The following is a 27,265-nucleotide window of genomic DNA, read 5'->3' as shown; positions in this document are numbered from 1 at the left end:
AAGGTTTTCTTTGGTTGATAAATCCATTTCTCCTAGTGTATCTTCAACACTTGAGATTCTCTCTTCCATCTCTTCTATTCTGTTGGTAATGCTTGTATTGGTAGTGCCTGACTGTTTGTCCAGCTTTTCTATTTTCTGCCTTTCTTCAGATTGTGTTTTTTTAATGTCTCTATTTCAGTTTTCAACCCTCGCAGGGTTTGCATTGCTTCTTGCAATTTTCTGTTTATCTTTTCATCCATTTGTTGCCTTTTATGAATTTTTTGGTTTGTTCTTTCTTCCATTTCTTGCATTTTTTGGTTTGATTTTTGTTCCATTTCTCGCATTTTGTGCTTTGTTTCTTCTTCCATTTCCTGCCTTTTTTGGTTTTCTTCTTCCATTTTTTTCATTTTGCGCTTTATTTTTTCTACCATTTCTTGCATCTTTTGCTTTGTTTCTTCTTCCATTTCCTGCCTTTTTTGGTATGTTTCTTCTTCCAATTCTTGCATTTTTTGCTTTGTTTTTTCTTCCATTTCTTGCATTTTTTGCTTCATTTCTTCTTCCATTTCCTGCCTTTTTTGGTTTGTTTTTTCTTCCATTTCTTGCATTTTTTGGTTTGTTTTTTCTTCCATTTCTTTGAGGGATTTTCCTATATCCTCTTTTAGGGCCTCTATCATTTTCATGAAAGTGCTTTTAAGGTCGTTCTCTTCTGCTTCGTTCGCATTGGAATGTTGGGGTCTTGCTGGTGTGGAGTCTCTAGAATCTGGCGGTGTCATATTTGTTTTTCTGTTGCTGACTGTGTTTTTGTATTGTCTCTTTCCCATCTCTTCTTCTAGTGGGTACAGAAAGAGCCCCTTACTGGTCTGGGGACCAGAGTTCCCTTTTGGTGGGTGCTAGCAAGTCCAATAATCGGGTGGTTCTTCTATTCCTTGTCCAAATGCTGGTCCCGTGGGTGGAGAAGAAGAACAGGAATCTGGGGCGCTTAGCCTCCTCCCTGGTCCCCTGGACCCTATGCTGGGTCCTGTTGTACCTGATCCAGAACAGCTACTCTCCTGGTCTCCCAGCCTCCTCTCGTTTCCTGGTCTCGTTGGTGGGAGAGAAGATCTGGAGTCTGGGGTGCTTGGCTCCCGCCGGGATTGGGAGCTCTGTGCAGTTCCCAGGCGATCTGCAGGCACTGGAACACAGGCCGGGAAGCCGGCCTGTTTACCTGATGCTGCCGGAGGAACAGCTGCTTCCCTGGACTCCCAGCCTCCTCTCGTTTCCTGGTCTCGTTGGTGGGAGAGAAGATCTGGAGTCTGGGGTGCTTGGCTCCCGTCGGGATTGGGATGTCTGTGCAGTTCCCAGGCGATCTGCAGGCACTGGGCACATATGCTTTGTAAAGGGGTTTCTAATTGGTCACACCTAAACTTTATCGCACACCTGGAATTGTAGTGACGGTTGACTGGAAACCTGGAATGGGACTTATTGTTGCCTGGAAACTTTCCCCCCAAATTGTACCGTGTTTTAAATATGCTGACAGTGAACAGCCTGCAATTAGACTCTCCAAAGTCCGATCCAGGCTGATGAAATCAATCTGAACTGAGTTTTCATTCTGGTCACTTAGCAGGTTCATGTCACTGCCTGAACACCTGCAGGCTCCCCCTCATTTTTGCATACACATTGGGTGTGTGAGTGTGTGTGTGTGTGTGTGAGTGTGTGTGTATGTGTGTGAGTGTGTGTGTGTGCTCACACATGTGTCTGTAGGTGAATGTGTCCATAGGCCTGTAAACCAGTTCCTTCTTCCTCCTCTCCCCCTTTTCTCCTCCATCTCTTCTTGTCCCCCCTCTTTCTTTCCCTTTTGTCCTCTTCTGCCCCCATTTCCTCTGGACCTCCTCTCTCTTCCTACCACCCTCATCTGTCTTTGCAGACACACACCTTATTGTGGGATTTTTCTAAAGAGGTCCGTCTCACTCTGGTTAATTAGTGCCAAGTAACACAGATGTAAGCACACATTATACGAATACTGTTTTATAATGATCTGTAGTATCCATGTCTGATTAGCTTTATTTAACGCATTTGATTCCCCAGTAATACGGAAAGGTTTTGCACTTACTTGTATTAGTTTGGAGTAGGCATTCATTAATAAAGTGATCAGTTATTTCTCCTAAAACCAGAGACATTAAAGGAACAGTGGCTCCATTTACCACAGATGCTAGTATTCCCAGGATCATGAGGGCAATGTCCAGACTGTCAGCAAAGCGGAACTGAGAAAACAAGAGCATGGAAATATTACTGTTGTAAAAACTCAAGCAAAACTGCCACCATATAGCTCTTTGCACGAAGCAAATGTTACCTAACCAACTGATTATGAGATTAAATCAACCATAAAACCAAGGGCATGTCTGTATCTATACAGTAAAGAGCAAAGATGTCACCCAGTCTTAGCTCTTAAAGAATCACAGCAAGCTTTGAGAAGGGGTTGAAAAACAAATCAGCCCAAACAATACAAACTGCATGAAAACATATGCGAGATCCCATGTGGGCATGGTTCTGAAGCTTCTATCTGGAGTGAATTATTATGAAGGACTCGATGAAAAGTCAATCAGCAAAATTTCAGTCATCAGCATTGTTGCATTGTCATCACTAACTAAACACCCATTGGTAAAAGTGTGATGAATTATATTTGTGATTTTTTAAAAAGTTTTTTAAATATTAAATTTGCCCCCAAACAATGTCTATCTTGTAAACAAGGATCAATGGTGATATACAGGGATGTTTGTAGTAGAAGGAATGCCTAAAAGACAAAAGTTGAATGCTCTGTCTTGAAACAAGTCCCCACAATGCCAATCTAAAACCAAACCATAAATGACACTTGTGTCCTGGGGTTTTTTTCATGCTGAGAGAGGAAGATTAGAATGTAAAGTATGCTGAAATGCATTAGATCTGGATAGCCCCAGGCAGGCTGAGTGCCTCTCATGTGTATGCAAACTGTATTGTTTGTTCAATCACTGCAATAGCTCAGCAGTAATTATGAAGACACCAGATACCACCATAGCATTCTTTTCAGCACTACATATGATAAATAGGTGTTTGCTTCCCTGTCTTTCACCAGCAAAGTGTGTCATCTTATTTTTTAGATTAAAAGTTTTGAGAATTTCATATATGAACACATTTCATTTATACAATTCTCTTCCCCTCTTTTTAAAAATTTTTTAAAATTTATTTATTACACATACAGTGTTCTGTCAGAAGAGGGCACCAGATTGAATTGTAGATGGTTGTGAGCCACCATGTGGCTGCTGGGAATTGAACTCAGGACCTCTGGAAGAGCGTTCAGTGCTCTTAACCTCTGAGCCATCTCTCCAGCCCCCTCTCTTCCCCTCTCTAAGTTGTTCCATGTCACCCCAAGTTCCTCTTGAATTCATAATCTCTTCTATAATTATTATCATCACACATATACACAGACACCCACACATGCACACTCATATGCATAAACACCCCCCCTCACATGCTATTAAACCCATTAATGTCTATGTGTGCGTGTGTTTGGGGGGTGTGTTGTCTTCTTAATAAAGCCATGCACATGTTGATACTTCCTGGGTTTTTAACTTTTGAATAGTCAGAAGTTGTTTCATGTGTGTTTCTGTGGCATATAACTTTAGTTGTCAACTTGACACAGCCGTGAAGAGGAAACCTCGACTGAAGAGTCGCCTCCATCAGAATGTCCTGCAGGCATGCCTGTGGGGGTGTTTTTTCGATTTCCAATTAATGTAGGTGGGCCCTGTCAACTGTGGGTGTTACCATCCCTAGGCAGATGGCCCTAGCCTATTAAATAAGTTATCTGAATATGAGTCCAAGAACAAATCAGCAAGCAACATTCCTTCCTGGTTTCTATTTCAAGCTTCTTCCTTGAACTTCTCCCCTGGGTTCTCTTGATGGCAGACTATACATGTAGATTGAAATAAACCCTTTTCTTTCCAAGCTGTTTCTGGTCATGATGTTTATCACATGGTCAGAAACCAAGCTACAACAGTCGATATTATCACTGACCACTAAGCAAAGAGATTAATGTTGGGGTATAGATTTCTAAGAGGCTATACATGGCAGCTGTCTTAATTTGGGTTGTATTGCTGTGAAGGGACACCATTACTGTGGCAATTGTTATAAAGGAAAGCATTTAAGTGGAGCAGGCTTACAGTTTCAGGGGTTTAGTCCATTATCATCATGGAAGGAAGCGTGGGTGGCATCCAGGGAGACATGGTGTTGGAGAAGGAGCTGAGAGTTCTACACCTTGATCCGAAAGCAGTAGGAGATTGTCATACTGGTTGTGGCTTGAGCATATATGAGACCGCAAAGCCCACGCCCATAGTGACACACTTCCTCCAACAAAGCCACATCTACTCCAACAAGGCTACACCTCCTAATGGGCCAAGCATTCAAGTCCATGAATCTGTGCTCTATAACTTACAAGTATGTGGAATTTAGCAATAGGATTTTAGTATCACTTTCTGGAGGGAAACCAAGAGCAATGCCAATATCCTGTAATGTTTGGGGGAGGTTTATGGGACGTCAATGACCAACAGCATGAAAAGAGTACCAAATTCCAGGCACTAGTCTATTGTAGGGTAGCTCTCTCTCTCTCTCTCTCTCTCTCTCTATCTATATATATATATATATATATGTATATATATACATACATACATACATATATATGTATATATACATATATATATATATATATATATATATATATATATATATAGTGCTTTTTGTTCCAGTGAAAGCTGCATCACTTTGGACTAGCTTTCATAGTGCTAGAAGGTGCTTTTCTAGCTACTGGTGTTCAACAGTCTTACCCAAATGTAAACCCTGTGAACTAGAAAAACAACTGGCTTGGCATGATATGTCTGATGGTGCATTAATGGTACAAACATCATGGGTGTAACCAGTCCCTTTCTTATTGGATCTAAGGCCTATTACACAGAGTGTAACTCATGCCTGGCATTGTCGACTGAGCAAAATCCAATAGCTTGATAGGTTTCAGACTCCAGGGGAGAACCTAATAGTGTAATTCTGATAAATGGACATAGCATTAAATTGTCCCCAAGCTCTATATTTATAACCACAGATTAGTGAATTTCTCAACTGTCATCAGAGAACCTTCTTTTAAAGTGTATGGTAAGGGTGACTCCAGCTTCAGGAAAGACATCAGTCCTTCCAGATCTCAACCTCCAGCGACACCAGCTTCAGCTCCTGGCATCTAGAGGACCTGCCCACACAGGAAAGACATCAGTCCTTCCAGAACCCAACCTCTGGCAACCCCAGCTTCAGCTTCAAAGTCCCCAGCTTCAGCTTCAGGAAAGAAGGAAACCAGTGGAGACAGAAAGATCCCACCTGCACCCACTGGAAGAAGAGATGGGAAGAAGACAGAATAAGAGCTCACTCAGCAATAGAAAGACCAACATGACTCCACCAGAATCTAGAGACCCAATGCCAGAAAGACCTGAAAAGCACTATATAGACGAAGCAGAAGAGAGAAACCTTAAAAATTATTTTATGAAGATGATAGAGACCCTCAAAGAGGAAAAGAGGAAATCCCTTAAACAGAAGAAAAAGCAAACAAACAAAAATCCATGAAATAGGGGAAAAGGTGAGCCAAAAAATTAAAGAAATAAACAAATCTCTTAAAGAATCTCAAGAGTACCAAGAAAAAACAACTAAACAAATGAAGGAAACAACTCAAACAATTGAAGGATTGAAAGCTGAAATAGAAACAATAAAGAAAACACAGAACGAGGGGATTCTGGAAATAGAAAAGCTGGGTAAACAATCAGGAACTACAGATGCAAGTATCACCAATAGAATACAAGAGATAGAAGAGAGAATCTCAGGTGTTGAAGATTCGTTAGAGGATATACAGTTGTCAACCAAAGAAAACCTCAAAACAAACAAATCCCTAACACAAAATATCCAGGAAATATGGGACACCATGAAGAAGCCAAACCTGAGAATAATAGGTATAGAAGAAGGCGAAGAAATACAGCTCAAAGGTACAGAAAACATATTCAACAAAATCATAGAAGAAAACTTCCCTAACCTAAAGAAGGATATGCCTATGAAAATACAAGAATCTTACAGAACACTAAATAGGCTGGACCAGAAAAAGAAGTCACCTCACCATATACTAATCAAAACATCAAACCAAGGAATAAAGAGAAAATATTAAGAGCAGCTAAAGAAAAAGGCCAAATAACATATAAAGGCAGACCTATCTGAATTACACCTGACTTCTCAATGGAAACTATGAAAGCCAGAAGATCCTGGACAGATGTCCTACAAATGATAAGGGAACAAGGATGCCAGCACAGACTACTATATCCAGCAAAGCTTTCAATTACCATAGATGGAGAAAACAAAATATTCCATGACAAAGCCAGATTTAAACAATACGTATCCATGAATCCAGCTCTACAGAAAGTGCTGGAAGGAAAACCTAGACCCAAAGAAGATAAGTACACTCACAAAGACACAGGCAATAGATAATCCCACTTTACCAAACACCAAAAGAAAAAGGGAGGAGAACCTACACACAATAACTCCACTACCAATAAATCAAGCACAAACAAGAATCATCATTCAATGGTCATTAATATCCCTCAATGTCAATGGCCTCAACTTGCCTATAAAAAGACACAGACTAGCAGAATGGGTACGAAGACAGAACCCATCCTCTGTTGTATACAAGAAACATATCTCAAAGTCAAAGACAGACATTACCTCAGAGTAAAGGGTTGGGAAAAGATTTTCCAATCAAACGGACCCAAGAAACAAGCGGGTGTAGCAATCCTAATATCTAACAAACTAGACTTCAAATTAAAATCAATCAAAAGAGATGAAGAAGGACATTTCATATTCATCAAAGGAAAAGTCCATCAAGATGAAGTCTCAATTTTGAACATCTATGCCCCAAATACAAAGGCACCCGCATTCATGAAAAAAACATTACAAAAGCTCAAATTGCACATAAAATCTCACACACTAGTAGTAGGAGACTTCAACACTCTGCTCTCACTGCTAGAGAGGACCTCCAGACAGAAACTTAACAAAGAAACAAAAGAAATAATAGACGTTATGACCCAACTGGGTTTAACAGACATCTATAGAACATTCCACCCAAACACAAACGGATATACCTTCTTCTTGGCGCCACATGGAACCTTCTCTAAAATTGATCACATAATAGCAAACCTTCATAGATACAAAAATTGGAATAACCCCCTGTATCTTATTAGATCATCATGCATTAAAATTTGAATTCAACAATAACACAAATCGCAGAAACCCTACAAACTCATGGAAATTGAACAATGCACAATTGCACCATCCCTGGGTAAAGGAAGAAATAAAAAAAGAAATTAAAGACTTCCTGGAATTCAATGAGAAAGAAGACACAACATACCCAAACTTATGGGACACTCTGAAAGCAGTGCTGAGAGGAAAGTTCATAGCACTAAGTGCCCACATGAAGAAAATAGAGAACAGTCACACTAGAGAATTAATAGCACAGTTGAATGCTCTAGAACAAAAAGAAGCAAACTCACCCAGGAGGAGCAGACACCAGGAAATAATCAAACTGAGAGCTGAAATCAATCAAGTAGAAACCAGGAAAACATTGAGAAGACTCAATGAAACAAAGAGCTGGTTCTTTGAGAAAATCAACAAAATAAACAACCAAAAGACAGAGAGAGAGCATGCTAATTAACAAAATCAGAAATGAAAAGGAGGACATAACAATAGACACTGAGGAAATCCAAAGAATCATCAGGGCATACTTTGAAATCTGTACTTCACAAAATTTGAAAATGTAAAGGAAATGGACAATTTCTTGAATAGATATCACTTGCCAAAACTAAATCAGGAACAGATAAACAATCTAAACAGATCTATAACCCTTAATGAAATAGAAGCAGTCATCAAAAGTCTCCCAACCAAAAAAAAAGCCCAGGCCCAGATGGCTTCAGTGCAGAATTCTACCAGAAATTCAAAGAGGAGCTAATTCCAATACTCCTCAAAGTGTTCCACACAATAGAAATGGGAGGCTCACTGCCAAACTCTTTTTACGAGGCTACAATTACCTTGGTACCCAAACCACACAAAGACACAACTAAGAAAGAGAACTATAGACCAATTTCCCTCATGAACATCAATGCAAAAATACTCAATAAAATACTAGCAAATCGGATTCAATAACACATCAGAAAAATCATCCACCATGATCAAGTAGGCTTCATTCCAGGAATGCAGGGATGGTTCAACTTAGAAAATCTATCAATGTAATCCACCATATAAACAAACTGTGAAAGAAAAACTACATGATCATCTCACTAGATGCTGAAAAAGCCTTTGACAAAATCCAGCACCCCTTCATGATAAAGGTCCTAGAGAGATCAGGGATAACAGGAACATACCTGAACATAATAAAAGCAATATACAGTAAAACAACAGCTAACATCAAACTAAATGGAGAGAAACTCAATGCATTTCCTCTAAAATCAGGAACAAGACAAGGCTGTCGATTCTCTCCATATCTCTTCAATATTTTACTTGAAGTTCTAGCTAGAGCAATGAGACAACAAAAGGAGATCAAGGGGATACAAATAGGGAAAGAAGAACTCAAGCTTTCACTATTTGCAGATGATATGATAGTTTACATAAGTGACCCGAAAAACTCCGCAAGGGAACTCCTAGAGCTGATAAACACCTTCAGCAAAGTGTCAGGATACAAGGTTAACTCAATAAAGTCAGTGGCCCTATTATATACAGATGATAAAGTGGCTGAGAAAGAAATCAGAGAAACATCACCCTTTACAATAACCATAAACAACATCAAATATCTGGGGTTAATGTTAACCAAAGAAGTGAAAGACCTGTGTATCAAGAACTTTGAGTCTCTAAGGAAAGAAATCAAAGAGGATACTAGAAAATGGAAAGATCTCCCATGATTTTGGATTAGTAGGATCAACATAGTAAACATGGCAATCTTGCCAAAAGCAGTCTACAGGTTCAATGCAATCCCTATCAAAATTCTGGCACAATTCTTCATAGACCTTGAAAGAACAATAATCAACTTTATATGGAAGAACAAAAGGCCCAGGATAGCCAAAACAACCCTATAAAATAAAGAAACTTCAGGAGGCATCACCATACCTGACTTCAAGCTCTATTATATAGCTATAGTCCTGAAAACAGCTTGGTATTGGCACACAAATAGATGGGTAGACCAATGGAACCGAATTGAAAACCCTGATTTTTAACCCACACACCTATGAACACTTGGTTTTTGACAAAGAAGCTAAAACTATACAATGGAAAAAAGAAAGCATCTTCAACAAATGGTGCTGGTATAACTGGGTATTGGCATGCAGAAGACTGCAGATAGATCCATGTCTATTGCCTTGCACAAAACTTTAAGTCCAAATGGATCAAAGACCTCAACATAAATCCAACCACACTGAAACTCTTAGAAGAGAAAGTGGGAGATACTCTTCAACGAGTTGGTACAGTAGACTGCTTCCTGAACATAACACCAGTGGCACAGGCACTGAGATCGACAATTAACAAATGGGACCTCCTGAAACTAAGAAGCTTCTGTAAGGCAAAGGACACAGTCAACAAGACAAAAAGGCAGTCCACAGAATGGGAAAAAATATTCACTAACCCCACATCTGACAGAGGGCTGATCTCCAAAATTTACAAAGAACTCAAGAAGCAAGTCTCCAAAACACCAAAGGATCCAATTAAAATGTGGGGTACAGATCTAAATAGAGAATTCTCAATAGAGGAGGCTAAAATGACCAAGAGACACTTAAGCGCTCAACATCCTTAGCCATCAGGGAAATGCAAATCAAAACAACTCTGAAATACCATCTTACTCCTGTCAGAATGGCTAAAATCAAAAACACCGAAGACAATTTATGCTGGAGAGGATGTGGAGAGAGGGGGAGTGCCAACTTGTACAGCCACTATGTTAATCAATATGGAGATTCCTCAGGAAAATGGGAATCAATCTACTGCAGATCCAGCAATTCCACTCTTAGGCATATATCCAAAAGATGCACATTCATACAACAAGGACATCTGCTCCACTATGTTCATACCAGCATTATTTATAATAGCCAGAACTTGGGAACAACCTAGATGTCCCTCAACTGAAGAGTGGATAGAGAAATTGTGGTACATTTACACAATGGAGTATTACTCAGCAGAAAAAAGCAATGCAATTTTGAAATTCACAGGTAAATGGATGGCACTAGAAGGAACCATCCTGAGTGAGGTAATCCAGTCACAAAAAGACAAACATGGTATGTACTCACTCATATATGGATTTTAGACATGGATCAGGATAGTGCCAGTCTGCACTTCCATGGACAGAGAGTCTGGGAAACAGGAAAGAACCTAAGAGAGATATTCATGGTACCCCAAAGAAGAGGAATGAGGCAAGATCTTCTGAACAGATTGGGAACATGGTGAGGAGTGGGAGGGGAGTGGGAGCTGGGAAGAAGAGAGGGGGAGAAGAGGGAGAGAGAGTAGATCATGGGGGAACAGGAAGGTTGAGTGGGGGGTAGAATAGAGGGAAGAGGGAATCATAGGTTAGAAGACAGATCAGGCTACAGTGAGACCTCAAGTGATCTAAAGGGATGACACCAACTGGCAAGCTAAACAATAGTGCAGAGACCACCTCACATGCCCATTCCTGATAATGAACTTGATGTCTATAGCCATCCTAGAACCTTCATCCAGTGACTGATGGAAACAGAGGCAAACACCCACAGTTAAACACTGAACTGAACCCATAGAACCCAGTGACAGAGAGAGAGGAGCGATGAGCAAATTGGCAAAGAATGGGCTGGCAAAATCAGCAGAGACAGTTGATCTGAACAAGGGGGAGCTCTTGGACCCCAGACCGACAGCTGGGAGGCCAGCATGGGACTGATACAGACCCCTTGAGTGTGAGAGTCAGTGAGAAGGCCTGGGCAACCTATGGGGCCCTGGGCAGTAGATCAGTGTTTATCCCTGGTATACAAATGGACTTTGTGTGTCCGTGTGTCCATAAAACAAAGAGGGATGCTCTCTCATCCTGGACTCTTAGGGGAGTGCCTGGACCCTTCCCTGAGTGAAATGACAGACTCTAGATATCCCCTATGTGGAAGGAAGTGGGGATAGGGTGGGAGACTGGGGGGGGGATGGTAGGGAGGTGTGGGAGGAGGGGAGGGAGAGGAAACTGGGATTGACATGTACAACAAGCTATTTAAAATTAAAGTAATAAAAAATAAAGTGTATGGTAATAAAGTAACCTACCACTGGTCAATATGGAGGAATAAGAGACTGTGGAGTGCTTAGTTCTAAGTAGGATGCCTCTATTGTACTCCCTCCTTCCAAGGCTCAGCAATCATTGTAGAAGAGGAATCAGAAAAACTCTAAAAGGATATAGTATGAAACATCCAGAGGGCAGTATTTTACAGATATGACAAAGGCTACAGAACCCATGAACTCACAGTGTTTGGGTCAGCATGCTTAAAACCTGCACAGGATCAAGCCAGACAAGAATCCCAGCATGGATTCAGGAGAGATCCATGAAGCCCACTCCTAACAGGGGCCATTGGCAATTGATGGCTTCTGGGAGTGGGAGAGTTAGTTGTCTTTAGGGATGATGCCCCTAAGAGGTTATCAACACTCCAATAGATGGCCCTATATCCATACACATACTGGTAACACCAAGGGGAACCAGTGGATTGTTATAAAAGGGTACATGGGGGTGGGAGGGAGCAATGGTGATATGGGATATGGGAAAAATTAAAGGAGAGGAATTGGAGGTTGATTTCAACAAAATTCCTTATATGCATATATGATATTCCCAGAAAATAAAAAATAAAAAAGGGGTTATTTGAAAAAGGATTTGTATACTAGCATCATACATTAGTGCATATATATTGGAACTTTCCCCAATGCAAGCATAGCAAATGTCATGAGTTCCTGCTGTTGAGCAATCTCTGGTAGCATCTACACTCACCACATCCAGAACTTTATGCCTGCTGGAAAGCTGTGCAGATACTGCATGTTTTTCTTATCTCTTACTGCGGAGTTTGAGGTGGTTTTAATGTTGTCATTTTGGAAGATCATCTCTCTCTCTCTCTCTCTCTCTCTCTCTCCCTCTCTCCCTCCCTCTCTCCCTCCCTCCCTCCCTCCCTCCCTCCCTCCCTCCCTCCCTCCCTCCCTCCCTCCCTCCCTCCCTCCCTCCCTCCCTCCCTCTCTCTCTCTCTCTCTCTCTCTCTCTCTCTCTCTCTCTCTCTCTCTCTCTCTGCTTGTGGATCAGGATGTAACTCTCAGCCACTTCTCCAGCCTGCCGATATGCTTCCTGTTGCTTTACTCCCTGCCATGAAGAAAATGAACTAACCGTTTGAAACTGCAAGCAAGCCCCCAATTAAATGCTTTATTTTTTAAGAGTTGCCTTGCTTATGGTGTCTCTTCACAGCAACGGGATACTGACTACGACAGTCACTATGATGCATCTCTTTCTAGTTCCCCATTTTTTTTTCCACACAGAGGCTGTAAACTACCAAACAAATAGAAGCATCCCAATATGCTACTGTCAATTCCCACAATTTCTAATGCACACACTTGCGTCCTGGTTTTGCTTACTATCTCAATAGGTCCAACAGCTCCATTTCCTGTTTTTGGCAGTTGGTCTTGCAGAGGTCTGAAAAACAAGTGTGAGACAGAAAAGGTACAGTATGAATATAATTTGTTAAAATTCTCCAAAGAACATTTTTCCAAAGTGTGAAACATTGCCTTTGGCAGCAAATTTACATAACTTTATTAAATTTCAAAAGCCGAGTTAATGACGGGGTGTTACAAATTTTTTAAGGGAAAGTCATTGGAAGTTGGCAGTGGCTCTCTGTATAGAAATGAATCCATGCGCCTGGAGTGAAAAATGTTTAAACTGTGTTAAAATATACACAGCAGATGCCATTGTTGTAACCGTTTTAAACGACAATGAGGGCACCAAACTCATCCTTCACACTACAGACGGAACTCTTTTTCATCCTGCTCTACTGATTCCCTGCGCCTCTTGAACTCCTTCCCTTATCTATTCCCTCAGCCACCATTCTGCTCCTTGTGTCGCTGTGAACCTGACAACCCTAGACGTCTCATCCAAGTGAAATCATACAAGACGTTCCCTTTTTGTGATTGGCACAATGTCTCCAAGGCTCACTTTGGAATTAGCCACTTAAGCAGGGTACCTTTGAGTTTCCTCCCTGCTGCAGCCCGTCAGAACTTCCCATCCCCATCTTAAGGCAGATTGCCATCCTTGCTATGTTCCATGTCCTGTTACCTTTTCGAATCAGTGGGTGTTGGAACCGGGCATTGTGCTGACCTTGCCCGCTGACAATGGGTGGGGCATGCATAAGCATTCAGGCAGATACTTAGGCAGCTCAAAGGGCCCTGTGTGGCGTGGCCACATCATGGCTCTCATTAAGGGGCTGTGTAAGAACACAGGTGCAAGCTTCCCCTTTTAAGCGAGCACCTCCACGTGTTCTCTCGCTCTCCCTTCATCTCCCTCCCTCTCTCCTCTTGCGCTCTCCCTTCATCTTCCTCCTGTCTCTCCTCTCTCTCCTTTTGCCCCCTCCTCTCTCTCTCTCTGTTCTCCAGCTCTCCCTTCTCCGTCCCTCTTCTCGGCTTCTCTCCTTCTCTCTGCTCCCAGTTGGCCAACACCCTCCCTTCTCTCTTTCCCTTTCCCTTCAATAAACTCCACGTGGGTTTGTTGACTCGTGATTCGTGTTTCATTGCATGCCGCTGCCGCAAATGAACAAAAGTCAGCACACACTAGGGTTTCTTCTATTCTTCGGTCATTGCTGCCAATGCTTCTATGACCATGAATTCAATATATCTGAAAATTTCAATATTATTTCAGTATTTTTGCCTGCTCAGAAAGAGTTGTTAAATCATACACCTATTTATGTTTTTAATTAAAAGATATTTTATTTATTTATTTATTTATTTAGAGAGAGAGAGAGAGAGAGAGAGAGTGTGTGTGTGTGTGTGTGTGTGTGTGTGTGTGTGTGTGTGTGTGTGTGTATGTGTATAACTTTTGGGAGTTCTTTCCTTCCACTGTTGGATCCAGAGATTGAACTGAGGGCACCAGTCTTGCTAGCCCTGTTTTTTAAGTTCTGAGGAAGTCCGTGTGGTTTCCCACCCACAGCACAGGAGGAGTCTGCTGCTTCTCCCACCCTCACTAATACTTGTCCTTGTTTCTGTCACTACAGTAGCATCCTACTAAGCAAGAAATGGCAAAAAACAAATAAAAAAAAGATCCAGCCTTCTCTAATGCAATGCACAACAACTGAATTCTGTTAGGTACGTTGCGTGGGACACTCTGAATTCCGTCATCCCTTTGAAAATATCTTAGCTCACATTTGTGGGACACCCGAGCGAGTGCAACGGGTGACTTTTGCACACTGACTTCATATCAAACACGCACAACTCTGAAACACAAGACACATTTAAAGACGCGATCAGTGCGAGTCTCCGCAAAGGCGCCCTCCCACGTCTTCCCTCCGGCTTTGAAATGTCCTGCTCTGTCAGTCTTCACGGATGACAAGCTGTGCAGTTTTTGTCACTGATGAATTTGTGTGTCCCTTCTCCTGCCTCAGGTTAATGGTTACTTTACTTGCTGGCTGGTGTTCGGAGGAGGATAGATGAAACAAACAAACAAACAAACAAACAAACAAACACAAAACCCCGGTGCTTTGAATCTGGAAAGCCCCTTTTGCTCGACTGACCTCAGCTGTTGTCACTTGATTAATTCCATTTGAGGGAGACTATTTCCTACTCCCTGACCTTCACTGGGGTTTACGCCAGTTTACGACAGTTTCCTCTCTACCAGAAGTGAGAGGAGTCACAGGCTGGCTCCAACTCAACAACCGGGCTGCCAATGTGCAGGTTGTGCAGCGAGGTCGTCTGCTCTCAGGCCCGTGTGGTTTCTGCTTGGCTGCAAGCTGAGGTAAGTTAGTGATTCAGCAGTTAATTTTATTTGGCCCAAAGCACCTACATTTCTGTTTCTAGCGTCAACTGACCCATGCCTACCTCGTCAGAATCTTGCCCGGATTTTTTGCAGCCAGATCCCACCCCCTTATTCCAGGAATCCAGCTTTTCAAAACCATCCAACCCATCCTTTAATCCTTGCCACGGGCTAAATCCTTGCATCCCCTTGTCTTGTCTCCTTGAGGTGAAGTCAGCTGTGTAGTTTCAGTTACACCTGATAACCAGCAAAATTGCCATCCCTCTCTATTTTTCTTTCTGAGGTGGCGAATGTTTGCTGTTACGTCCCTACTGACCTTCTCGCTTCTGCGGTCTACGGCTGTATATGAACATCCCACAAGGTCGGTACTGCTGTGACCATTTTAGGGGTAAGTGAATTGAACCACAAAGTAAACGACTATAGTTGACACAGCTAGGGATTGACCTTGGTTGAGAATCCAAAACTTGAATTTTTCCATCTACAAAATCATGGTGCTGATGGAATGTGACCAGAAGGTCACATTTATTTGGTCCACAGGTGATGCTGCAGTGCTCAAATGAAATCTAAAACAAAATTGTCTCCTCATCACTCCCTTTTGCCATCATCGATGGCATGGAAATTAAAGAAGGAACATTCAATGCATAAGAAAGCAGCTCAACGAGATGAGGGAAATAACAACCACAACAAGAGATTAAAGGCATATGGCTGTGTGATGCAACTTTTTCTTGGCTTCCAAAGTGTTCCCAATACTTATGTTTTACATTTTAAATAATAGTCATTAATTCAGCCATTGTGAAAAATAATATGGGGATGTCTTAAAAAAACTGCAAATAAGGCCCCATCATGGTGGCTCATGTCTTTAATCCCAGCATTCAGGAGGCAGAGGCAGGCAGATCTCCCTGAGTTTCAGGCCAACCTGGTCTACATTGTGAGTTTCAGGACAGCCCATGGCTACATAGAGATACCCTATCTCAAAAATCAAAACAAAACAATAATAAAAGTACAAATAGCTGGGCTGGAGGGATTGATCAGTGGTTGGGAGCATGCACTATTCTTCCAGAGGACCGGAGTCCTGTTTCCAGTACCCACGTTGGGTGACTTAGAGCCAGTTATGGCTCCAGCTCCGAGGGATCTGATCTCCCTTGCCTCCACAGGGCACCTGCACACACCACACACAGACACACACACACACACTCATACACATAACTGAAAATAATAAAAATAAACATAAGGCCCCCCACACTAAAAATAGAATAACCAAGTGACTCAGTGATCCCACTGCAAGTATGCCTTGAAAGGAATTATTATCAGTGTGTTGAAGAATTGTCTGCTGCACATCCATGTTTAGTGCTTGAGTATTCATAGTCGTGAAAACCGAAATGCCCACCAGTACATGGATGGATAACAAATGTGTGGCGTAGATACACAGCACAGTAATAGCCAGCCTTTATTCTCCTATGTTTACTTATTCATACTTTAAAGACTCATTTAATGTGTATGCGTGTCTTGTCTGCATATTTGTGTGTGTATCATGTGTGGTGCCTGGGTCCACACAGGTCAGAAAAGAACATCAGAATCTCTGGTACTGGAGTTACATATGGCTGTGAATCATCAGGTGGGTACTAAAAACCAAATGTGGCTCCTTTGCAAGAACAGAAATGTCCTTAACTGCTAAACCAGCATTCCATCCTTTATTTCTTTATTTTTTTTAATTAAATTTTTAGTTTTTAAATGTGTGTGAGTGTGTTACAGAGTACAGGCAGTTATGGATGCTGGAAACCCAACTTGGGTCCTCTGAAAGAGTAGCACACACTAAATCACTAAATCATCTCTCTCTCTCTCTCTCTCTCTCTCTCTCTCTCTCTCTCTCTCTCTCTCTCACACACACACACACACACACACACTCTTGCTCTCTGAGATAGAGGTTCACTTTATAGCCCAGGCTGACCTCCAGATCCTCCTACCTCAGGCTTCCTAGTATTAAGAGTACAGACAAATCCCATCCCTCTCAGTATTTAAAAGAAAAGAATTATATCATATGAAAACTGGTGTGACTCTAGAGGGCACTATACCAGGTAAAAAAGCACAGAAAGACAAATACTGCATGGTCTCATTTTTTTTTTTTTGTGAGATAAAAGTTACACTCATTGTGATTGAGTAGGCTGGATAGGGTAGGTGGTGACGGAGTGCTCAATGCTTGAAATTGCCAAAATGGTGGGAGATCCTTCTCTGGATATTTTATGTTAACAAACTGTGTGACCTAGGGAGTTGCTCTCCAGTTATACAGAGCGTGTATCCAAATATAGCCTGTAGTTAAGGCAAAAGTGAATATAGGACTTAAACTTTCGATTTTGAATCTCTACACAAATGCATTCTGGGTATAGAAAACAGTATGCTGTATATAGGCACAAAGATATCTGTTTAGTGAAAATGAATGTACCACATGGTATCAAGGGTCCATCAATGCTGAGATGAAATTATACAGCCATCTTTTCTTTGCTGCATACTCTGCCACAAAGAATTCAAAAGAGGTGCTATCTGAAGTCCTAAATCAACAGTTCCTGTCTTGAAACCAATGTGGAAGCAGTTGTAATAACCACGACAACAGTCGTGCAACAATCATATTAAAGTACACCAAGCTGGGCGTTGGTGGTGCACACCTTTAATCCCAGCACTTGGAGCCAGAGGCAGGTGGATCTCTGTGAGTTTGAGGCCAGCCTGGTCTACAGAGTGAGTTCCAGGACAGCCTCCAAAGCAATACAGAGAAACCCTGTCTCAAAAAAAAACCCAAAAAATATATATAAAATAAAAAAATTTAAAAAATTAAAGTACACCAGAATTCAAGAGTGTTAATTTAAAATAAAACATTTGTGTGTGTGTGTGTGTGTGTGTGTGTGTGTGTGTGTGTGTGTGTGAAATGTGAAAGAGATAATGTATGTTTGAAATTTCAGGAAAAATTGTAGAATTTAGTGGAAGCTTACCCACGTCTCTGATTACTTTCTTGCATCCTTTCGGCTCTTTCAGAATGTGCCATATTATTTATAATTTTGTCTTCTGAAATAAAATAGTAATGATTTTAATAACAGCATGAGTAGGTGAACTTTTTCACCTGATTGGCGTACAACAGCATTTTACATCTTTAACAGTCTGCTAAAGCAAGCTTCCAAAATTCATATTGCCCAACCTTCCCTCCTGTATGAACTGCTTAGACAGTTGATCTTGTTACATTTTGTCATTGAGTTTGTGAATCCTTCACCTCCTTCTTAGCTGAGAGTTGGAGTTAATGGAAATTTTAGAACTGGAATGAAATAAAGTAAAAATGGAAAAGTGTACTGTTGTCCAAATATTGGATTTCATTCTCACTCTGCCATTGATTTGATTTTAGCTGGGGAAAACTTGAAGCTACCCGATATTCAGGGTTCTCTGTAAAATTTTTTGATATCTAGCAGTCTAAGGGAGTAGTTTTCTCTTTCGCCAACTACCAAGTAGGTAGATTTACAGTAATGAAAAGTAGAATATTTTGAAAACCTACTCATCATTAGACCTGCATTAAGCACAGCATAATTCTTCCTTTGGGTGGTGCTTGTCCTAAGATCACCATTGTATGCATAAATTGTTGTTTCACTATTGATGAAAAATGCTCATGGTCAACCTCATTTGTTAGTGCATATAGCATTTCACCTTATATTGACATGATGCTAGAAATATGGATGTAACCTGTAGAGTGGAATTACTAATTAATCAAACAATACCAAAGCATATGATTGGGCTAATATGCTTTCAGATAGCAGGAATCTTAATGAATTATTGTTTCCCAATGAGTCAGAGAGAAATGCAGCACCAAGAAATAGGACATATGCAAAGTCATTCACAATAAGTGAGTATAATAGATACTGACACTTGCCATAGTGATTTTGTAGCATTTCTAATTTAATATATACCCAAGAAAAGCAATGAAATAAAAGTCATAAAATAGTTGGTAAATATCATTTACACACCATAAAACTATTATATAATAAAATTATACATTCATAACAAGAAGTTATATTAAATCTCACCTTGGTAAGAGCATGATCTGTTTTCCATTTACACAAAACTCATGTGTGGTTTTTCTCTTCAACAAACAACTTCACTTTAATGATTGTGCTTAGCCAATCTTGCGTTCTGGTCAGACAGCTGTAATATCTGATATAATCAGTGATAAATTTCTATGCAAAGCACATGGTGTTCTTCACATGGTGTTGCAATTGGAATCAACATGAGCAAAGAGAATTCACTGAGTAAAATAAGTACTCTTTGAAAACAATCTTAAGTAACTGCACACCTAACTTCTGTTGCTTAGTTCCAGGATACCTTTTAAAATTGCAGAATAAAGTAATTTCTTTAGTACATCAACAGCATAGAACTTAGTAACAGTCCATGTGAGGTACTGATTATATTACCTCAATACTGCTCCCTGGGAGGTCATTCTGTATTTGCTGTTTATTCATATTTGTCTTATGGTCAATAACATTTAATCTAGCTTTACAAATGTATTGCCTTGATATATTATATGCCTTACTTATTCCTTTATAAATTACCAGTTATTAGTTGCAAGTGTCCAAAAGCTGTGTTTTCTCCCCAGGAGCTTACAACATCATCTTCTCCAACCACACCATAGTCTTATAATTCAGTGTGTCCCCGAATCATCTGGCTAGGTTTTATGTGAGACATTAATGGAAATGCAGAAGTTTAAAATCTTTTGGTTGTGTCAAAATACGCATAATATAACCTTCACATTTTAAGTGCAGAGTTCGAGGTCAGTGACATCAGGTTCCTATGTGGTGTTGTGTAACCAGCATAGTCATCTGCAAACCAGGTTTATCCTCCCAAAGTGAATTGTGTATCCATCAAGTACTAACTCTTCCTCTGTCCAATATTTGATAAGCTCTACTATATATTCCACTTGTATGAATTTTCTTCTTTAAGTCATCTCAAAGAAATGGGATCTGACAATGCCTGATTCTTTTTCACTTAGCATGTTTCACGATTCAGCTGTTTATCAGAATTGAATTCCCTCTGCGGCTGTGTGAATATTCTACCTCTGGGCTCTTATGAATAATACTGATGTGGAAACTTTCATTTGAGTTTCTATTTGAGTGGTCTTTCATTTGCTCCATGAATGTGGAAGTAAAATAGTTGGATCATATTCTATGTTTGTGTTTTTGAAGACTTGCCAACCATTTTACGTTTGCAGAAGCAACATGCAGATGTTCCCATTTCTTTATATCCTCATCAATATCTGGCATGCTTTGGTACTGGCAAAGGTAATCTTAAAAGGTGTGAGTGGGGTCTCATTGTGTTTTTCATTTCCCTCCTAAATAGTGGTTCTGAGGAACTGTCAAACACTTATTGGCCATTGAATATCTTTTTTTTTTTGAGAAATGCTTTTACTCCGACATAGTTGACTCTTTTTAGAATTACAAAATGGTGTTCAACTTTTTTAAGCACTATTTTTGTGTCAATTGACATAATTATGTGTTTCTTGGTCATTAATGCTGTGTATCACACTGATTGATTTCTGTGTTGAAGTATGATTATAATGTAGGCATTAAATTTCACTCATGGAATTTAGCCATTTTCATATGTTATTACATTTTGCTACTGTTTTGGAGGATTTTTTGCATAAGTACTGCATTAGCTTCCAATAGATGTGACATAAATAAGGTCAAAAGATATGTATATCTTAAAATTTCAGAAACATCAGTTCATGATCAATTGGCTCTGTTGATTTTAGACCTGTGGAAAGGCAGAATGTCGGGGATGTATGACGTAGCAAAGTTGCTTCTCCTGGTTTTGGGGATGGGGGAGAGAAGAGTCATCAAGGGGGCTGAGAGAAGAAATGGAGAAAGGAGAGGGAGGAGGGGCATCAAAAGGTGAAGGATCAAGAGGCTGGAGTCCCAGTGATCCCTTCAAGGGTATAAACTATTTGATCTTATTTACTTCCAATAACAACCAACACCTGATGGCCCTTTATCCCCACTTTGGTGGTCAGCAGGTCTTTGACACATGACCTCTGGGGGAACTTCAGATACAAGCTGTGGGATATATTCATAAGGAGCGTTGGCTCATTTTGTTTTCTTAGGGTATCAGTAGTTTTGCTGTTAGATGACAGATTAGGAAGTGTAACAGCTTTTAGGAAGAGTTTAAAGAAAAGTGCTGTTATTCTGTAAATGATTGGGATTTACCAGAAGTCCCCTGGTTCAATTCAAGCCTACCCTAGTCTACTCTACAAAGTTCTAGGCCAGCTTGAACTGCAGAGTGTGACCCAGTTTCAACTCCTATCCAAGACAACCAAGTACCTGACTTTCTTTTACATACATATCATCCCCAATCCCCAGCCCCCAATCCCCACTTTTTCTCTTTGTCTATAGAATCCTGAATAGTGTATCTGGTAAGAGAGGAAGTTACATGTAAATAGTATAAAGAGTAACTAATCTAGCATCTGAGAACTCTGAGAAAGAACATCATGGCTTCAAATGCTTTCTTTTGCTTGCAGATTAGGATGATCTGAGGTAAATTCTGTGAGGTTGGCTATGATTTTGCCAAGAGAAGATGCCTGGAGGAAGAACAGGCAGTTTTGGGAATGCAAGGTGAACTGTCTTTCAACTGAGAGATGAGTTTAGTCGTTAGGTAGATAAGATTGTTCTAGCCATTGAACCAAATCTTTATGGCAAGTATTATAATTTTCTGAGAACAAGAGGGAACCAGTCTTCTGTACGTAATAGAATTAACCTAATGTTATGATAGACCTGGACTTGGGCAAGACAGAGCCAGGCAGACTCAGTATGGTTGATTTTGTGGTAGCAAGATAGATATTTTGGAGCAAGACAAATAAAAGGTTATAGATTCATAGGATAAGGAAAATATTAAAAAGTAAAAATTCAATAATTAAACTGTCAGAAGGTAGCATAAAGGTATCAATGAGAGTCTGGAGAGAAGGATGGTTTGTGATCATGGAAGGTGACTTTCAGGTTAACTGTACAAGTTGGCTTAGCATGTGTGTCAGCATGAAGCTCTTTGGTTTACAGATTGAGATGTGGCCATTGAAAAGTACCAGTCTAGAGATACACTCTCAGCAGTCATGTGTGTGGAAGGAATGATTGGATTTACTTTTATATTCTGATTCTGTTATATAAGCTTAAGGAGTAGAGGTATAATATGGTTAAATGTGTCACTCCTAGAGTCATCTATCTGTGCAACGGGATTTTCTGCAACCATGGAGGCAGTTTGCAGACTTTTCCAGACCTGTGCAGATCTTCTCTGCTGAACCAGGGTCTGAGGACCTGAAAGAATGTGGCAGACTATAGCCTAGTGTTGCAGACAGACTTCAGTTTTAGTGTACTTTTATACAGGAATGAAACAGAGAGCAGTGATCTAAGAAAGGCTATTTGAGTTTAGAAAACCATTGATAAAATGTGTAAATAAATGTTAGTAAGTACATACTAAATATTAACAATCCTTTCCCAGATCTTTCTCAGGACAGACCAATTTAAATACAATACCTGGCCTGTACTATAGATTATATCTGGGAAGGCATGAAATCAAGGCAGAAGGCCATAGCCAGATTCAGGGTACATTGAAGATTGGGTTCCATAGCTATGTTCTGACATCCAGCAAGAGTGAACATTCAATGTCTAATAAATTGAGTGTAAATGTTTGTCACCGGAGGCATGAAATCATGACAGAGAACAGTTCAGGGGACAAAATGCACCTGAGGTAAAAGGCCCTCTCTCATGGTTCCCCAAGGCATTGTCCATCATGGGTCATTCTTTTGATGTTATTCTGATGCCTCCTCCAGTACATAGCTCCTGGGTGTGTGTAACCTATTAACCGTGTGCAAAGAGTGCTGTGGAGGAGCAAGTGTTTAGTTTCTATATGATCCATTTATTTAGAGCAGTGTATTTAGAGCAGTGATTCTCAATCTGTGACCTGTGACTGTTTCACAGGGGTCTTCCAAGACAATGGGAAAACACGTACTTCCTTAGTCTTAGGAACTGAGACACTGCTCCTCTATCCATCTCCAGGAGGGTCTACCCATATGCAGATGTGCTCTCAAATGAGTACCTGGTGTGGTGACATCATTACACCAACTCTATCACACACACCCCAAACAAACGCAGGTGTATGTGACACAGTTGGCACCATAATGTACTTATGTGGACAGTCACACATGTGTAGAGAGCAGCCACTGTGTTGAAAGTAGCAATATTGGAGACAAAAATGACACTTCATGAATTATAATTATTGGGTAATTGTAAAATTATGCGATGCGTACACACACACACACACACACACACACACACACACACACACACAGGTATTGGGATCAGCCAACCTGTTCCAACGTGCCTGAAAAGAGGAGTGAGGATTGAGAAAAGAGACAAAAGACAAGAGATAGATTCGGGAGGGGTTTCACTGAATACTGGAACTACCCTAAGTTTATTTCTCATAGCCCTTATATACCCCAACCAAAAGGAGAGGGCAAAAGACTTGTTTACCATGATACAAGGAACAAGCCAGCAGATTAATTACTTCCTCAATATTCAAAACATCTAGTAACCATGCCCTAAGTCAAATATCCTATTATTAGTTCTCTAGGAGCAAAACATACAGTAGCCACATTTTGACCAAGCATCCTGTTGTTTAGTCTTGAGGAGCAAGACTAGGTTTGAACTCTCTGACCTTAAGTCAGGACAGAACAGAGTCAATACTGTGGGCTCCAATATGTATTAAAAAAATCAAAAAACAAAAACAAAAAAACAACAAAAATCATAAGGAATTTTAATGATTGTATTGACTGAACTATTCCATGTATTATCTTTCTTTTTGTTTTGTTTTTTGAGACAGGGTTTCTCTGTGTAATAGTCCTGGCTGTCCTGGAACTCACTTTGTAGACCAGGCTGACCTCGAACTCACTGAGATCCTCCTGCCTCTGTCTCCCAAGTGCTGGAATTAAAGGTGTGCACCAGCAATACCTGGCTCATGTATCATCTTTTGTGTTGTTAAAAGTATTGTTATAAACTATTTTAATTGGAAAACCATCCCATGACAGTGGATCGTGTAGAGAAGAATGTTAAGAAAGTATAGTGAGGATTTTTTTTTCTATCAGCCGAATCGGCGAAGCCAAACAAACTAAAACAGCATTTTGATAACAACATCTGAGATTTGCTGGCAAAGATACAAGCTTTGCTGGCAAAGATACCAACTGTTTTAGAAGCAAAGCTGAAGGACTCAAGAAAGCCAGACTTGACACTGGTAGATAATAACATAAACAAGATGTAGCATGTATTAAAGCCTCATGTTTGGAGGAAACTCAGAGTCACTGGGCTCTGAAACCTCACACCATTGCTGAAGATTTTCTGTTGCCAGCAGCCAAAGATATTGTTCAAGTTACAATCAGGGACAGATTTGTTAGACACTTGAGTGCAATTTCCTTAACTAACGACACTGTTTGCAGAAGAATATTCTTGATCAGGAAATCCAGGAAATTAAATCTGTTCCATTTCAATATTTAGTATCCAGCCGGATGAAATTTCTAGACATTGCAAGCTGTTCACAGCTACTAGCTTATGTGAGGTATATTAATAATGGCAACTTTAATGATGGGTTTCTTTTTTGCAAACTTCTTGAAACACTGACTACTGCACATGATGTATTTGACACAGTTGGTCCGTTTCTAAAAGAGCATAAGCTCTCTTGGGAAAAGTTTGTGGTGTTTACACAGATGGTGCTGTGGCTATGCTAGGATGTTGATGTGGATTTCAACTTTGGGTACTGAATGAGTCACCAAAAGTCATTGGAACTTACTGTATGATTCATCGGCAAATATTAGCAATGAGGACAGTGCCACAAGAGTTACAAGAAGTCATGAAAAGCATGAATTCTATCAATTTTATAAAGGTTAGCGCTTTAAACAGTCGACTGTTTTCTCAAGTGTGCTATGAGTTGAACACACAAACAAAGCTCTGCTATTTCACATTGAAGAGAGATGGTTGTTGAGAGGAAAAGTTTTAAGACATGTTTTTGAGGTTCGTGATGAACTCAAAATGTTTCATCAGAAAGCAAGACTGCAGTTCAGAGCACTTTTCATTGATGAAAGTGATTTGCAGAAAACAGCTTACTTGGATTACATCTTTGCCATGTTGAATGAATTAAATTTATCACTGTGAGGACAAAATAAAACATTCCTCGATTTGTCTGAAAGATCCCATCATTCCAAATGAAACTTCAACTTAAAAAACAAAAACAGATTGTATAATAGAATTCACATGTTGCCTATCTTACCTGCTTTTTTTTGAACCAGACAAAAGGATTATGATGATAATTTCCGTGAAAGAACTCTTATATATGCTTGCAGATGAAATTCCATTGCATTTTCCAAATCTATCAGACACCCCATTTGCACTTTCCATAAGCCCATTCACAGTCAAAATTGAAGATGTCTCTGAGACAGCACAAGATGAGTTCATTGAACTCATTAACAAGGATGCAGCAAGAACTGATTTCTTTACAAGGTCATTTACGAAATTCTGGATCAAGTGTTTGCAGTCTTATCCTGTTCTGTCCGAGGCTGTGTTGTGCCTTCTTCTCCCATTTCCAACAGCATATCTTTGTGAAATAGGGTTTTCCAGATTGCTGGTTTATCAAATCTATGTGGAGGAGGATCTTCGTTGCGCTCTTGTAAGCACTACCCGAAGAATCTCTGATGTGATGAGAAAGAAGCAATCTCAACCTTCCAATGACATTGGCTCTTTACACCTGCTGTCACAAAATGTACCAATGTAGCTTACTGTTGTTATATTATGGCTGTTACCCATGCTATACCATGCTTCAAGACAAAATTTCATTTATTTGTAATTAGAAATAAATAGTTCATAATATATAATCACATATTGTTTTTTGTGATTAATCACAATGGCTGAAATTATGTTCAGTTTATAACAATGAAACCTGTATTAAAAGGTCACAACTTTAGGAAGGTTGAATACCACTGATTTAGAGGGTGCAGTGTAATCATTTCACATATGCTTATTGCATAGACATATTGATGCACATGATAAAATTAGGGCACTTAACATTTCTTTGTGTTGGGAACCTTCTGACTTGTAGTTGTTTGGAGACATAAAATACATTGTTATAAGCTATATCCGCCTTTCTTTGAGCCTGAAGTACTCGAACTTAGTCTTTTCTGTATTTGTTGTCTTTCACTCAGACTCTTTGTTCCTCACCTAGGCCTGGGCTCTCCAGCATATAGTGGCTATTAGTCTACTTTACCTGTAGGGCATCCAATTTTTCTATTTCCACCTCAGCCAGAATGTTCAGTTTTTGTCTGTGAATTCCTAATTTTCAACACTTTAATGAATTTCTTTGCAATCCCTTTTTAGAGATATAATTGACAAATGCAATTACATGTACTTAACATGATGATTGAATGAACATATACATTGTGAAGTGACTGCAATCATGTTAACTAACTCATCTGTCACTTTTGTGTGTCTGTGTGTGTGTGGTGAGAACATTGGAGATCTGTTTTATTAACTGCTGCATAAGAACTGTAAAGTGCCAACAAGATGGCTCTGCAGTTAAAAAAATCTAACAATGTGAATTTGATCCCCAGATTCCACAGTGGAAGAAAAGAAACAACTTCTGAAAGTGGTCCTCTCACTTCCACACTCCTTTGATTTCAGGAATCTTCCTGCTTCTGTATCCTAAGGACTGGAATTGTGGGTGTGTGCCATCATATCTGGCTCCATGAGATGTTTTGATACATGTGTCCGTTGTATAATGTTCAGACCAGTGTAAACATATTTATCTTCTAAAACATTATTTCTTTCTGATGAAAACATTCAAATCCCTTTGATCCAGTTTAACAAATATACAGCAGATTATCATAGAAAACTTTACCTAACTACAACTTTGAGCCCATTACTTACCTCCCCCAGTCTTGCTAATCACATTAATTGCTTTCTGTTTCTGTGAATATATATATGTATATATATATATATATATGGCATTGCTGAGTTTTGTCTTTCTTTGCCTTGCTTATTTTATTCAGCACAAAGTTCTTCAGGTTCAGTCATGTTGCTGAAAATGATAGAGTTCTTTTCTTTTGGAATGATGAGTCATGTACAGATATACTATGACTCCTGTACATCATTTTAATTCACTTACCCATTAATAGACACTTTG

At 40.0% G+C, this 27,265-nt stretch overlaps 1 protein-coding gene and 1 long non-coding RNA gene across 2 annotated transcripts in view; one reads left to right on the top strand and one right to left on the bottom strand.

Moving 5' to 3' along the window:
- Nucleotides 1–13,476, bottom strand: part of Abcb5 (ATP binding cassette subfamily B member 5) — a gene marked incomplete at its 5' end in the record, with an annotated part of 93,185 nt that extends 79,709 nt beyond the window's left edge. The window contains 3 exons of the mRNA XM_040743387.1: nucleotides 2,069–2,219; nucleotides 12,655–12,712; nucleotides 13,349–13,476. Of these exons, the coding sequence (XP_040599321.1) occupies nucleotides 2,069–2,219; nucleotides 12,655–12,712; nucleotides 13,349–13,476 (337 nt within the window). The remainder of the gene's footprint in view (nucleotides 1–2,068; nucleotides 2,220–12,654; nucleotides 12,713–13,348) is intronic.
- Nucleotides 13,477–14,847: 1,371 nt separating this feature from the next.
- Nucleotides 14,848–27,049, top strand: LOC110343614. The gene is made up of 3 exons (XR_002385910.1): nucleotides 14,848–15,016; nucleotides 15,318–15,422; nucleotides 26,694–27,049. It is a non-coding gene; the product is annotated as an uncharacterized LOC110343614 (long non-coding RNA).
- Nucleotides 27,050–27,265: the final 216 nt, after the last annotated feature.

Source organism: Mesocricetus auratus, unplaced genomic scaffold (assembly GCF_017639785.1).
Source record: "Mesocricetus auratus isolate SY011 unplaced genomic scaffold, BCM_Maur_2.0 Super-Scaffold_15014, whole genome shotgun sequence".
In the NCBI taxonomy this organism is placed as follows: Eukaryota; Metazoa; Chordata; class Mammalia; order Rodentia; family Cricetidae; genus Mesocricetus; species Mesocricetus auratus.
This window is presented reverse-complemented; position numbering and strand designations above follow the sequence as displayed.